Genomic DNA, 16,021 nt, shown 5'->3' on the forward strand with positions numbered 1-16,021 from the left:
TCTGTACTTTACACATAGGTGATAAGACAGGTTAAGGAAGTGTGGCCTCTCCCTCCAGTGGCTCACATGCTAGTGGTGGGTGGGGGTGCTCTGTCAGCATCCTGCTGACCCCCACATGCTACTGAGCGACGCAGGCTAACCAGACCTTTCTCTCTCACACCCGCCACCCTGTACGGTGATGGTGTCCCCCAGCAGTCTGTGAGTTGTGTGAGGGCCAGAATGGGTGTTTTCCAGCTCTTGCCCTCATTGCACATTGCACGCTCAGGTACCACATATATGTATTTCCTGAGTGAGTTAATGAATCAATCTGTTAAAAGTACCTAGTTCTCAAAAATCCAGCCACATAAAAGTCCTTGAACGGGTCCCCGATTCTTCGTGACCTTGTTTGTATAGTTTCCCCATGCAGATTTTATGCAGGTTTTTCTTTCCAAGTTTTCTTTCTAAAAAAAGAGTCAGATCGCCAGCGCTGGAGTGTTTGAGTCCCACTTGATCTCACCCGAGGCTGCGCTGCGGAGACCTTATCCCTGCCACGCCTTCCTTGCCTCGGAATTCCTTCTTTCTCAGTTTATCATATTTATCAAAGATCTGGTTATAAAAGCAACATATTCCCATAGTCCATATATGGTTCTTGCAATGCATCTTTGTAGATATCTCTTTGATTGTATCCATCCATCTGTCTGTCCACCGAGTGCCCCCCAGCTGTGCACATCCCTCCCCTCAGGGTGCAGAGAGAAGCAGGACTCTCTCCTGCTCTCACAGAGCTCATCCAAGTTTGCCAGATGCGGCGCGGTTCAGTGAAGAGCCCAAGCTGGAGCCTGACGTAGTTTTCTGTTCCCTTTGAATCAAGAGGCGCCCGTCATCTTATTCATTGAAAGAAACATCACGCGACCAGAGCCCGGCCCCCAGTCCGTCGTGGTTGGAAGCACCGTGAAGGCAGCCCTGGGAGCAAACGTGACCATCCAGTGTCCTGTAAGAGGTCAGTGTGGTCACTCCAGTGGGAGGGCATGTGGCCGGTCACCAGGAGACACCTAGACCTCAGCCTGACCGTCTTAAAAATCTGACTTTGCAGTGAGATGACAGTGGGTCTGTCTGTCTCTGAGTGTTGAGCTCCGGCAGCTCATGAGCCCAGTGTGGAAATTCTTTGCCAGGGAGCAGTGAACTTCCTTGCACCCTGGCATGTTCATACTGGCAAGACCAGAACACTCTCCGGAGAACGGTGTTGCCCTGTTTCCCTGGCCCCTGGTTCTAATGGGGTGGCGGTAGCTGCAGCCGCTTCCAAGTGAATCTTCTAGTCAGGCAGCTGCTGGGCAGTGTGGACTCGGAGCAGTGAGCTGATTCATTGGAGGTGGTTCACTGTTCTCCGCTGGACTAAGCCTGCACTGGGCACCAAGTTCCCTAGGCCTAGGTGCTCCGTCTGGACTGCCCTCGGGTGAACATCTCCTGTGCCTCGGTGCCTCTTACTGTTTTGTTTACAACAGCAGATAAACCTTCCTGCTAATGCACTCTTTCTTTCCTTGATAGAAGTCACACTTTCAGTCTGACTTCGCCTTAATCTCAGGCCAGTCTGCCTCCCTCTTTAAGCCACAGAGTCTTAACCTGGACCCATGCACTCCCCCAACTGAGGCCAGTGTTACAGCTGCACACGTGTCTCTGGTGTGGGGGCCCGTGGGCTGTGTGAATAGCTTTGACCTGTTTTCTCAGAGACACCATGACCTCCTCAAAGTGAAGACCCACTCTTTAAAGGCGACCTTGCATATGCCCTTGAGTTACTACGCATTGATTTAACTATCCGCACAATTGCATTTCCTTGGTCCCCAAGTTCTAATGGAGTAGCTGCAGTTGACGCCATGGAGGATGAGTCTTGCCAGGGCTGTGACCCAGAGAGCCCCGCCCTGGGGGAGCCTCTGCCACCTCCCCCACTTACACAGTGAAGGTTCACATAATGAAAGACTCCTGGGACAGAACACACAGTTTTCAGCCTCGCCCCGCCCCCAATGGCCCGTTGCTTTGCCATGTTTCCAGAACTGTACCTTTGGCTCCACAAATAGTGGAAATTTGCTAACCCCCGCGGTATTATTTTTCACCGCTTGGAAGTCCCCGCAGGGTTTGGCCTACACCGACTTTAAAAAAAAAAAAAAAATCCCTCCAGCCTCCCAACTAACTCCACCCACAAGTATGTGAGCTTTCTGGCAAAGCGCGCCCCATTACGGAGCGGCCGGCGTTCTCCGGCCACAGCGAGGAGGGAGGCAGAACGGAACCTTGCGGCTGCCAAGCCACAAATGTCTGGAGCTCCTACAGCCCTACACCTGCAGAGGATTCTGCAGAATCGATCTGATTTCTATTAAGAGAAACCTCAACTTTCACCATTATTTCTAAATTTCCTACTTCCACTCTAAAGTCAGGCTTTCGGGGGAGGGGGGTGAGCCGTCGGAAGGGCTGTGTGGATTATTTGCTATGGTAAGTCAGGGACAGGGAGGTGTGGAACCTGTTTTTGCGAGCGGAGCCGCAGCGGTCAGCCGGCGTGTGCGCAGGCTCCATCCGCTGCTCTCTGACTCCCGCAGGCCCTGCGCTGCTTGTGTGCGGAGCTCCCGCCGCCCCTCCCTGGTCAGCTCTTCTTAGAAATGTTCCCTTTGGTCCCTTCTTACCTGGCAGGCATCCCCTATGGACCAGACTCCGGGAACATATCGGGAATCCTTTCCTTTTCAAAATAAACCTGCTTTGTTTTGAGGTCTGTGCCATTTTAAATAAACCTGGAGTGAACTTGCAGTGTTTTCTTATGGGAAACAGCCATAGCTAACATTGTGGTTTTTTTTTATGGAGATTCGTCGTTTTAAAGACAGATGAAGGGAGAGACAACTTTTGTTTTCCAGATAATTCTGTCACTAACTTGTATGCAACTACAGGTGAGCCATGTGCCCTCATCTCTGAATCAGGAAATCCACTGTTAGTGGAAGACCAGGACTTTTCATTTTATAGATAAGGGAATTGTTACACGTTCACCAATTTGAATACTGGTTTATGAAATTATATTTTCATATTGCAAGTTGCGATGAGTCAGATCAGTGGCATGGATAAAAATTTCTTTTTGCCCTTCAGATATTTTTTTCTAATTAGAACAAGCTCATCTAGTTATACCTTTTATTTATTTTAAAAATATTTGTATTTATTGATTTCAGAGAGAGAAGAAGAGAGAGACAAAAACATCAATCTGTCCCTGTATGTGCCCTTACCGGGGATCGAACCCGCAACCTTTGCACATTGGGACAATGCTCTAACCAACCAAGCTATCCAGCCAGGGCTCTAGTTATACCTTTTAAAAGATTCATTGTTCTTGGCTGTAGTCAAATATGTTTTCTTTAACCCATGTGGTATAGAGAGTCATAGTGATTGTCTCTAGTTACTCTGAGATTACTTATTTCTAATAACTCTATTCAGTAACAGGACCTGCAGATCTGTATTTCTAAAGGTTAAACGTTCTAAGTTGCAAGTTATTTGTCTTGCTCTTAAGAAAAAAGTTTCTTCTAAATATGAGAGGAAAAAAAATTTCCCTGCACTCTCTCTGCCACCTGCTGGTGGGAAAGAGAAGTTCCATCTGAGGAAAATGCCCAGTAACTATTAATTGCTTTTAGTTCCCCTTGAGTCAATGCTTAATAAGAACATTATTTACCCTGTAATTTTCTGTTGTGTGTGCATCCTATGTCACTTGTTTTTCTTGTTCTTAAGCTCATTGGAGGTGCAACTGATCTTCGTCTTTGCTCTAACGTGTTCTTGTTAAAAAAAAAGAAAAGAAAAGAAAAAGTGTCCTTATGTCAAACTGAATTATTAACTTTCTTTACCAGGTTTAATAATTTCCCTTACAGGAGACTATTTAGAGAACATTTTTGTGGTGCAGCAAGATTATGTGGTTAAATTCCTAAATGGAGTTTCATCTCTCTGACAATGACCCCCCCTTACCCCCGTCGAATGAATATTGGTTCATATTATATAGTGTGGAATCCAGTGGTAGTGATTTAACGTCTTTATCACAGATCCCTTTGACCACCCCCCGCCAAAAGAACCGTCTCTCCAGAACAATACATTTACCCACAAAATGTTGCATATTATTCTCAGAATCCTTAAAGAGAAAACCTGAGACTAGTCTGCTTACTACCGTTTTATGAGCTAAACATGTTGGTGCTTTTAGCCATATTGCAAATGAAAGCTCATTTATTTTCTTGATGTGTGGTTTTTTGAAATGTTTCCCCTCTACTGTGTTTATTTCTCTTTCCTTTTTTTTCCTCCTTCTTTTCCAAGTGAGAGGAGGGGAGATAGAGAGACAGACTCCCCGCATGTGCCCCAACCAGGATCCACCCAGCAACCCCGTCTGGGGCCGATGCTCTACCCATCTGGGGCTGTTTATCTCTTTTTTAAACTGTATAGAATCCTTGAAGTAGCTAAAATTCTTTTTTAACTACATGGAAAACCTCTTCTCCCACTCAGAAAGGTTACACCGACCCTTGGTTTCTTTTCTTACTTCGGCCTGTAGTACAGAGACCTTCCCAGCAGCCCCCCTCCCCAGCCCTACATTTAGTCAAACGATCAATCATAGATGGTTGAAAATTCCATTCATCCATTCAGCACACATTCTGTAAACACAGTCTCTAAGGTTTATTCTCTAGTGTACAGTTGACTAAAATCTGTGACTGTATAAACAAGGAAACTCTAATATAACAAATGCAAAACTGTAAGTGTTTACAAAGTGCGTCAGCCATGTAGAGGAGAGACGAGCTAGCGAAGGCTACTAAAGGATTAAGGAGGATTACAGAGTAGATGACATTACAGTCAGGCCCCTTGGAACAAAAAGAAAGGCCATTTGCAGCAAAACAAAACAAAACAAAACACGGCAGCCATTGGGAACGAGAGCCCCTGGCCTGTTTGCAAAACCGCAAGCAGATCCGTGGGACTTAGAGCAGAGGGCGTGAGGGGGCGTGGACAGAGGAGGGTTTGGAAGTACAGATGGTGGAGGGCTGTTCATGTCAGCTGAACCCCTGGGCTGCATTGGACTGGCAGTGCAGACACAAGCCAGGCTTGAAGCAGAGCAATGGTGTGGCCGGAGCGGTGCTGTAGAAAGGCGCATTAGAGAACAGAACATTACCAAGAAAAGGAACTGCGGAAAGTTGTGAGTTGAACTCAGTGAAGTTGCATCAGGGATCGTTGATTGTGTTGTTAGGCCAGTCACTTGGGATATTAAATTCAGATTCTGTGCCTCTGACTTAGCCAAGAGAGAGCAGGCATTTCTGGCATTTCGCTACGAATGTGTCATTAATTGAAGATCTGGGACAGAGCTGTCCCCGGGCTGGGGCTGGGTGTTGACACATGGAGGTTGGATTAAATGTGGAAAGGAACCGGGCTACAAAGCCACGGCGTGTGTGCTAACAGGCAGCATCTCACTAAGGAACCTGCTACTGATAAACCATCGGAATCCATCAGAAATAACAATAACTTGAGTACCTGGTATGTATCAGTTTGAACAGCCTATGAGGATTTTATCACCTTTGTTTTGCTGAGTTGCCGGGGTCCAACCCCGGGGGGGAAACCAGGGGTCCCACAGGAGGAGACGGCGTCGGCGAAATCGAGTGAGAGAGCCGGATTCTTTTCTTTCTCTTTATTCTCTGGTTAGCATTTACTGCCAGGCATCTCTGCCAAATGCTAGTATAGGTCCCTTTTTATACACACACACTGAGTTACAATTACATGGTGTTAATTATTGCTTCTGTTTCACTATGTTTACATGTTTCCGGATAACAGTTAATTTATATCTATAAATCACAAACCAGGTAGCAAATCATTCAAAGTACAAAATAACTTGAATAGCGATAACAACATCGGTAAAAGCTTTTAAAGTATTAGTACTAATAGTTAACTAACTTTACTGCTGTTGTGAGTTAAGGGGCAGAGAGAGATTAGCAGATGAAATCATTAAGGACTAACAATGGACCACCGTTTGCTCAGGTAAATGGCTTTGAGTTTAAGCAGTGTCCTTCTTTTTCTCACAAGATTCTAAAAGGTTTGCCTATAAAGAAATTGACATAATATGAAGAATAGCTTTCACCCAAAGATATACAGAGTGCACTTGCAAGATAGCCTAGTAGCAACATAAGACATTAACTGTTATTACTTCTATGGATTCCCCTACATTTTTCTCATTATCAAAGAATTTTGGAAAGTATATAAATCTCATGAGAACATCTCATTGAGAAAGCCTAGCAATTGCCTTTAGTCAAAAGACAATTCTCTTAGTAAAACATTCTTTTCTTGCCGACTGCGCTCTCATCCTAGGCCACACAATGGGCCATTCTACTATACCTTACCTAAGATACTATTGTCTAGTCAAATATTACTTATTTATTATATTTAAACACTAGTTAAGTTCTAACTCTATTCTTCTCAGAGTGTACCACTATCTGCAGATCAAATAAGCAAGAAGAAAGGAATGTTTCTTTACTCTACCACATGAAAAGGCTAGGGAGGAAAAATGTTGAATTAAGTGAAGGCTGAAAGGTGCTCTGTGCACAGCCACTGCCTCCTACCCATTCACAAGTCACAATCTATTCTTTCTAACATGATTAAGAAGGAATTCTCCTACAAACTTAACCCTTTACGAGGGATATCATAGCCAGCCTCTTATGTTTATGAGCCCAGTTCAAGGGGCTTACAGGCTTTTCTGTGGAACTCACATCCTCTGTCTCATTTTCAAAGAAATCACTACGAATCTACAGGGAAAGCACGGTACTATTATCCCTGTGCCACAAATAATAGCACACACCCAGAAAAGGGGGGGATATAAGGCCAGATTGATTCAAAAAGTCAAAGGGGGAAGTATCGTTGTGTCTCTCCTTTGGGTGACTTCGTCAACCTGCAGCCATTGGTCTTCTCTGCTATGACTTTGTCCATCAGCAGTTTTTGATCTTCTTCTGCTGTGACCTTGTCAGCCAGCAGTTGTGGGTCTTCTTCTGCTGTGACCTTGTCAGCCAGCAGTTGTTGATTGGCTCCCGACACTGAGTAAATGGGTTACAGATGCAAGCAGTCACTTGCCCACATCTCCACAAGTGTGTGAGCTAAGATTTAACCCCAAATCGATGTGACCCCAAAGGAACTAGACAGAGGAGACTCAGGCTGAGACAGCAGAAGGGGATCCAGGAGGTCTGACCAGAGAGAACAGTGTCAAAGGGCGGAGGCAGAACCCAGGAAGTGCCTGAGCTTGGGGACAAGGTGTTGGAGGCTCAAGTTTAGGCAACAGCCAGAGCCCGACCTCGCCTGGAGGCCGGCTGGCCCTGTGATGTGAGATGTGGGATCCAGCCGGCCGGGTGCCAGCCAGTTTCAGGTCTGCCCGGCTGCTCATTCAGTCCCCGGCACAATGGAGAACTCTTTTTTCTTTTCATTCATTCTTTCCCCTAGTTATGCATTTGATAATTCAACAGCTCCTGTATTTATTTTCATGACTGCTACATAATATACTAAAGCCATTTTATTACCATGGATTGTGTCAGCTGAGGTCTGAGATTACCTCCCACCCCACCTCACCCCAAGAGGGGCTGCTTTGTCTGCAGTGTAGCCTGAGAGTCAGGGGGGGGCTTTTAAAGCTCCCAGGATGATCTTAATGTGCAGCCTGGAACCACCACTTTCTCTAGTAAATGGGGCTAAAGCATCTCCCGGGTCTCATCTCAAAAGGAAAGACTTCCTGTGGAAACAATGCATAATGTGGAGTGAACTAGACACTGGGGCTGTCTGGCTCGGGGCTTTCTCTGAAGGTGCAATGAGGCGTGTTGGGAACTGATACCTCGATGTGCTAACGTCCACAAAGGGAGGATGTCACAGAGGGTCATGGGAGCAAGGCCTTAAGGTGGACATTTAAGGATGGGCGGAAACTGTCCAAGCAGAAAAGGAGAATACGAAATAATCCCAGTGGAGGGAACAGAACGTTGATCTCAGTGTTAACGCAAGTCAGATTCTTGGGGCTGGAGGATGAGCTCCTGTTAGCTGCGGTGCCCGAGAGGAGTGTGAGCGAGGCCCTGGGAACCTGATCTTCTTCCCCACCCTGCCTGAGGAGAAAGGAATCACTTAATAGAGTAAGAGGGGGCAGCTCAGAAAAACAAAAGAAAAGTCAATGCCTTGGGGCGGAAGAAAGGGAGCCTTGGGGGGCCAGCCCAGCCTTGAGATGTCACCCCAAGAGCTCACAGGTAGGTGACAGCAAGCAGGACCAGCTTGCAGACCACGGTGTGTGACTTCCAAGCGAAAGATGCTTTTCATGAACATAACATAGCTGTATGTCCATCCAGGTCCCGATGTTACACTGACAGACGCCCAGGGCTGCTGTCTATCAGGAAGGACCTCTGAATGTCTGGGGTCTGGTCTTCATACCACAGGTCTCTCTGCTCCACCTGCACTAGCTTTGACTTTGAGTCTCGTTCTTCAGAGAACCACTGCGGGGGCATTTGGTTTGGAGATAAAATATGCAATAAATAGCATGGCCCCTTTCTGGCCTATAAATGAGACCCTAAGCAAACTGGGAGGGCTCATGAGGTATGACTGGTGGAGCTAGAGAGAACTGCTCCTCCTCCGGGCAAAGCAGAAGTCCAGGGTTCCCAAGAAGTTGGGGTGACCATGCCAGGACGAAGCCTGGTGTCTGCAAGAGGAAACCTATTTTAAAAGCCTTTAAGGGCCCTGGCTGATTGTCTCAGTAGATAGAGCATAGGCCCAGTATGCAGAAGTCTCAGGTTCAATCCCCAGTCAGGGCACACAAGAGAAGCGACCATTTGTTTCTCTCCCCACTCTCACTTCTCTCTCTCTTCCATTCCTTCTCCTTCTTCTCTCTCTCTTCTCCTCCCTCTCCCCTTTCTCCCTCTCTTCTCCCACAGCCAGTGGCTCAATTGGTCTGAGCATCAGCCTCAGGTGCTAAAGATAGCTCAGTTGGTCCAAGCATCGGCCCTAGGTGGGGTTGCTGGTTGGATCCTGGTCAGGGTGCATGAGGGAGTCTGTCTCTCCATCTCCCCTCCCCTCGTCACTTAAAAAAACAATCCTTTAAGGACAGACTCTTGATTATGGAATTGGGGAGAGAGGCTATGACCCAGAATGTTTCTAAATCTTCAGATCAAATTGCTAGGAGAACTGCTTAGGCCACTCTGGTCACATCATTTTGCTAGAGAAAAGAAAGAAAGTTCAGCAGCTATTCAAGAGAATGTTATGAATGTCAAAAGGCTCGCACAGCCTTGTATTTTGAGGAAGTTCTGGATACAGCACCGTTTATGGATAGTCCTTGATATCCAGAAAGAAAAAAAGGGTATGCAGTTAATGCCAAAGAATAGAATTCCTTACAGAGTTTCCTCCCTACCCAGATGGTCCCTGCTTTGTGCTGGTAGCTTTGAGCTAATTTCCCAACTGAACTCATGTTACTCATTTCTGTTAGGTAGGACTCTTTGTGTGGTTTGCGGGTTCTGTATTCAATTGGCCTCTTATCTTAACAAATGGCAGCAGCATTTCTTCATATGCCCTACAGGTAACTAATGGTAGCTCACACTTCCAGTTGTCCCTCACCTGTGAAAAATTACAGAATATCACAAGCGATGTGTGGCTGGAGGAAAGAAACCAGCAAAAGCATACAGGTGTGATCTGTGTGACTCTTTGATACAAAAATCTCGCGTTGTAGAGCAGTCTGAACAGGCCGAGGATTCCACAGCGCGGAATGTTTCACGGGCCTTGTGAGGGAAGGAAGTTTGTTTTAAAACAGTGACTACTTTAAAGACACCCGAGAGGTGCAGTCGCAGCCCCTGCAGACCTGAACTTTTCCCCACAGCACTTGCCTTCCGAAAACAATCTCGGCATTATGGAAACAGAACGTTGAATATTTCAGAGCTGAACGTCTTGGGGGACATAGCCCGATAGCTGTGCCAACAGAGTGAACCTCTGTAGTTTTGAAAGCCCATGAGAGCAGAGGTCTGAAGGGCGGAGGTCTGAAGGGTCCCGTTGAATGTCCGCCTGCCCCTCCGGCGCTGCAGAAACATTCACAGGGGCAGCAATGTCCCTCTGGGCTGAGTTCCGGCGACAGCGTTCCCCTCAGCCCCCTGGAGACCCTTGTCTCTCCGTTTACATCTAAAAGCCTGCCAGCTTTTGTTTTCTACATTCCTTGCACAAGGGGAATGTCACTATCTGTGTAAACTTAGTGGCATAGCCTTGTCATTCTCAGGTTTCGGTTTAAGTGTGACTATCTCCGACCTTTGTCAATTCTGGAGTTTGGAAATTGCAGAGCCTTTGGGAACCCACTGTGCCTGGGCGCTCTGCGTCTAACTGTCTCTCTTTGGCCCTTCATCAACCAAGATGTGAAACTCAGTTTCTTGACTGTCTTTCTTTCTTTCTTTCTTTCTTTCTTTCTTTCTTTCTTTCTTTCTTTCTTTCTTTCTTTCTTTCTTTCTTCTTTCTTTCCTTCTTTCTCTCTCTCTCTCTCTCTCTCTCTCTCTCTCTCTCTTTCTTTCTTTCTTTCTTTCTTTTTTTCTTTCATTTTTATTTCTTAGAGCAGGGGAGATAGTGAGAAAGACCCCCACATGCACCCTGACCAGGATCCACCTGGCAACCCTCTTCTGAGGCTGATGCTTGAGTCAACTGAGCTATCCTCAGTGCCTGAGGCCAACACACTTGAACCAATTGAGCCATGGCTGCAAGAGGGAAAGAGAGAGAAGGGGGAGCGAGAAGGGAAGAGAAACAGGTAGGCATAGAAATCAAATCTGGAATGTCCACACACAGAGCTGATGCTTTATCCGCTGAGTCAACTGGCCAGGGATGACTAGTTTCTACTCTTAGCCAGATATTCGTTACTACCAAGCATTTGGCAAATTTTTACAGTGAGGCTGTAGATTTGGGGGTCATGGCAAAGGTACCCACCTCTTTTATGGCATCACCTGCTCCCTGCTCTCCTCACCTCTTACTCCTTGCACTACTGTAGGAACCCCAAATCATTCTCTCCTTGCTGTGTATCTCTTAACTAATAATGTATGTGTCTGAACCTTCCACGATGTTCTAAAGGAAGAGTATCCACTCCCTTTAGAAGACACTCCCTTTAGAAGCTGGTTGACCCAGTGTGTATCTACTCCCTTTAGAAGCTGGTTGACCCAGTGTGTGGATGTCCCAGGTTCAATTCCTGGTCAGGGCACACAGGAGAAGCAACCATCTGCTTCTCCACCCCTCCCCCTCCCCCTTCTCCCTCTCCCTCTCTCTTCCTCTCCCATAGCCATGGCTCGATTGGTTCAAGCAAGTTGACCCTGGGTGCTGAGAATGCTCCAGGGAGCCTCTGCCTCATGTACTAAAAACAGTTCAGTTGCCAAGAAATGGCCCAAGATGGTCAGAGCATTGTCCCCAGACAGGGGTTGGGTGGCTCCTGGTCTAGGCGCATACAGAAATCTGTCTCTCTGTCTCCCCTTCCCTCACTTAAAAAAAAAAAAAAGAAGAAGAAGAAAAAGACAGCTGGAGTTTTATAGAGAAAAACGATGACTCTGACCTATAGTTCATTCTGTTCCATTTACCCCAACAAGCCTGCTATGCTGTGTGCAGGACACTGCTCTGGGCCACCAGGGTGACTGTGTGTCTCAGCTCTGAAGAGGCTGTGGCTGATCTTTGCCTGCAGCCCTGGGCTCAGTCAGAGGCCCTCCGAGCATGGTTTATTAGTTGCTGGTGAAGGAGGCAGACTCCTGACTCTCCTTGGAGCTTCAAGGTGGGAGAATCTGATGTTCAGCATCCTGGCCAAGCTGCGACCTGGCCGTTTGGCTCCGGCTCCTTGACGTGATACATAAACCAATCAGGTGCTCGAGAGACAAAGCCCTTTGCTGTAATATAATCCCCCCCCCCCCCCCATACCATAGAAAAGCTACAGAAACAGATGTAGCCATTTTTCCTATTATATGTGATTGAACCCATTTTCTGACTTGGGATCAGTGTGCTCAATAGTATTTGTCATAAGGTTCTGTGGCCCCATTCTTAAAAGACTCTGCCTTTGTCATATTTGTTTTCATTCTAAAGGTGTCCCCCGGCCCACGGTAAGATGGGTGAAGAGAGGAGGACCTCTGAGGGACAGTGTCTCCGTGCTTTCCAATGGAACCCTGTTGCTGCAGAACATTTCCCTTGAAAACAAGGGAACCTACGTCTGCAGAGCCACCAATGCCCTTGGGAAGGCGACAGCAGCATCTACACTGCACCTCCTGGGTGAGTGTCCCGTTCGGGGGGTTCTTCAAGAGCTCCTGTCTGACCAGGACCCAGTTTGTTTGTTCTGGAGTCAAGTAGTTGACAAGATAGATGTGCAATGGTTTTAATTAATTAAGAGCTCTTCTTTGGCCCTGGCCAGTTGGCTCGGTGGTAGAGTGTCAGCCCAGCGTATGGATGTCTGGGGTTGGATTCCTGTTCAGGGAACACAGGAGAAGTGACTAACTGCTTCTCCACCCCTCCCCTTTCTATCTCTCACTGTTTCTCTCCCCTCTCCACACCCCCCCTGCCCTTCCTGCAGGCATGGCTTAATTGGCTTGAAAATATTGACCCTGGGTGCTGAGGATGGCTCCATGGCCTCACCTCAGGTTCTAAAAATAGTTCAGTTGTGAGCATGGCCCCAGATGGGCAGAGCATCAGCCCCAGATGGGGGTTGTCGGCTGGATCCCGGTCAGGGCACGCTCTCCTCCAGTCTAATCAGCCATGCCTTTCCCTGCTGGCTGGGAAGCCCCAGCCTGAGTCCTCTCTTCTCCCGTCTGTACTCAGGAGTCCCTTGCCCCTCAGTCTTCTGTGTTTCAACTTGTTCTTTCCATATTGAAACATTCTTGGAAAATATTCACTCCTTAGGAATCAGTGTTTGGTAAGGAGGACCCAATCTAAGGACTTCAAGCTTGCAAAACTCTACAGAATGCCAAGGGAGATGGGCAGTATTTTAAAAAATCAGCAATTCTAGGCCCTGGCCGGTTGGCTCAGCAGTAGAGCGTCGGCCTGGGGTGCGGGGGACCCGGGTTCGATTCCCGGCCAGGGCACATAGGAGAAGCGCCCATTTGCTTCTCCACCCCCCTCTCCTTCCTCTCTGTCTCTCTCTTCCCCTCCCGCAGCCAAGGCTCCATTGGAGCAAAGATGGCCCGGGCGCTGGGGATGGCTCCGTGGCCTCTGCCCCAGGCGCTAGAGTGGCTCTGGTCACGGCAGAGCGACGCCCTGGAGGGGCAGAGCATCGCCCCCTGGTGGGCAGAGCTTCGACCCTGGTGGGTGTGCCGGGTGGATCCCAGTCGGGCGCATGCGGGAGTCTGACTGACTCTCCCCATTTCCAGCTTCTATTAAAAAAAAAAAATCAGCAATTCTAGAATCGCAGGAAATTGGTACTGGGAATTTCAGCTCCTAATGACTCAAAAGCAGGTGAATCACAGGACACAAAAGACACTACTTTTAGACGCCATGCTGGATTATATCAACTAGATAGGAACAGCAGTGGCTACATCACTTCAATCTGTTAAATCTGGAGCAAGTGCCTCTTCGTTGCAGAATATATCCCTCAGAATATAACTGTACAGACTGAGATTCAGAAATATAGTTCCTGGCTTCTAGCTCCGGAGACACTGGGAGAGAAGAGTGGAGCTTTCAATCAAGAACCCAGCTCCTGTTATTTATGACATTATTATATAGGCGTACTTACAGAGCATGCCTCTTCTTCTCTTTTAGATGTAATACTACCATTATTGCATGCACTCTTATCCATTCATTCAACATTTGTCTCAGTCTTCAGGCTGCTGTAACAGAACACCACAGACCAGGTAGCTTATGAACAACACATATTTAATTTCTCATGGTTCTGGAGGCAGGAAGTCCCAGATCCAGGTACCAACAGATCCAGCGTCTGGTGAGAGCTGGCTGCCTGGTTCATGGTCCACATCTCTTCACTGTGTCCTCAGACAACGGAAGGGGTAAGGTAGTTAGTTCCCTGAGGCCTCTTTCATCAGAGCACTAATGCCATTCACGAGGGCTCCACCCTCACGACCTAGTCACCTCCCAACTGCCCAGCCTCCTAAGACCATCCCATTGGATGTTAGGATTTGACACATGAATTTAGGGGAAACAGAACATTCCATCTGTAGCAACACTCAACAGATACTTGCCTAGTACTTACTCTTGCCAGGGTGGGGGCCCAGGGATGACCTTGCCCTAGAGAAGCTCACAGTCTAAAGAGGGAGGTAGTGATGTGAATGGACGTTTTGAAGCAGCATTCTGTCATGTGCTGTCATAGAAGGGAGACCAAAGCATGATGGTAGCACCAAGGAAGGGGCCCTGACTCTCTCTGGGGAAATCAACCCAGCATCACAGAGGTCCTGCTGTTTGTTCTGGGAAGGGGAGGAAGTTCTTCCAGACAGAGAAACCAGGATGTGCAGAGAAAAGAGCCCCTTCGCACAGCATATGAAGACCAAAAGGACTCCCCCAATCAATTAATTTAAAAATTGAATATTCATGAGACTGAAACTGTTAGTAAAGGTGAAGCCATTAGAATGTTTAAAAAATTGTTTTATTGGAACAACATACATTGTTCTACCACCACAACACACAGACACACACACACACACACACACACACACAGGAACATGTATACTTTGTGGACTATGTCAACCTTTCCACGGATCCCTACCTTAGCAGTTCAAAGAGATTTGTGTGTTAATCTAACAAATACTGGTCAAGTAGTATTTGTTAGAGAGTAAAGTTAAAAACACAACTACCCTTAACCCAGCAATTCCACTCACAGGAATTTACCCAAGAAAAATGAGAACATATTTGCAGAAAAACTTGTACAAGAATATTCATAGCAGCCTTCACTTCATAATGGCCATGGGCAGGAGAAGCAATAAGCTATGGTTTTGTCATACAACAGTGTATTTTTCAGCAATAAAAGGGGGAATACTACTGATGTGTACAACAATATGGATGAATCTTTGAAGCATCATGTTAAGTAAAAGAAGTCAAACACAAAAAAGTACAGGTGACTCTTGAACAACACAGGTTTGAAAGGTGCAGCTACAGTTATACACAGATTTTTTTCAATAAATATATTGAAAATTTTTTGGAGATTTGCAACAATTTTTAAAAAACCTCAGGCCCTGGCTGGTTGGATCATGTTCAATTCCAGGTGAGAGCACACAAAGAAGTGACCATCTGCTTTTCTCTTCTTCCCTTTCCCTCCTTCCTCTTCCTTTTCCCCTCCCATAATCAGTGGCTCAATTGGTTCAAGTGTCAGCCCCAGATGCCGAGGATAGCTCAGTTGGTCCAAGTGTATCAGCCTCAGGTGCTAAAAATAGTTCAGTTGATTTGAGCATCAGCCCCATATAGGGGTTGCCAGATGGATACTGGTTGGGGCACATGCAGGAATCTATCTCACTATCTCCTTTTCTCTCACTTCAAAATGAAACAAAAAAAAACCCAAAAACCTCAGATGAACCTTATGATTTTCTTAATGACATTTTTTTCTTGACTTTAAAGTAAGAATACAGTAGATAACACACAGAAAATACAAAGTATGTATTCATTGACATTTATTGGTAAGGCTCCTAGTCAACAGTAGGCTCTTAGTTGTTAAGTTTTGAGGGGTAAAAAGTTATGCATGGATTTTCAACTGCACAAGGGTTGGCACCCTTAACCCCTACACTGTGCAAGGGCCAACTGTACATAATATATGAAGCTCAAGAACAAGTAAAACTAATGAGTACTGAAAGAAACAGGGAAGTAGTTGCCTGGGAGGGGAGGGGAATTGATTATCAAGAGGCAGAGGAAGCTTTGGGGGTGATGAACTCCTATATACCTTGCATCAGATCATGGTTACATAAATACATGCAATGGTGAAAACTCAAAACTACACATCCGATGTCTGAGCATTTTACTGTAGATGTATAGTTATACCTCAATTAAAACCATGTTTTATTTTCTTTTCCCAGTTAGAGACAGGCTCCCACATGTGCCCTGATGGGGATACACCCAGCAACCCCCATCTGGAGCT

The 16,021-nt window shown here is 46.6% G+C and overlaps 1 protein-coding gene and 1 non-coding gene across 2 annotated transcripts in view; both read left to right on the forward strand.

The window, feature by feature from the left end:
- The window catches only part of LOC136384641 (ADAMTS-like protein 3), a 248,229-nt gene that overhangs the window by 214,154 nt on the left and 18,054 nt on the right, over positions 1 to 16,021 (forward strand). Inside the window, exons 23-24 of the mRNA XM_066355073.1 lie at positions 848 to 976; positions 12,046 to 12,228. Of these exons, the coding sequence (XP_066211170.1) occupies positions 848 to 976; positions 12,046 to 12,228 (312 nt within the window). The remainder of the gene's footprint in view (positions 1 to 847; positions 977 to 12,045; positions 12,229 to 16,021) is intronic.
- On the forward strand, positions 12,959 to 13,034 carry TRNAP-GGG (transfer RNA proline (anticodon GGG)). Its single transcript has one exon. It is a non-coding gene; the product is annotated as a tRNA-Pro (tRNA).

The sequence above is a fragment of the Saccopteryx leptura genome, chromosome 13, assembly GCF_036850995.1.
Source record: "Saccopteryx leptura isolate mSacLep1 chromosome 13, mSacLep1_pri_phased_curated, whole genome shotgun sequence".
NCBI classification, from domain to species: Eukaryota; Metazoa; Chordata; class Mammalia; order Chiroptera; family Emballonuridae; genus Saccopteryx; species Saccopteryx leptura.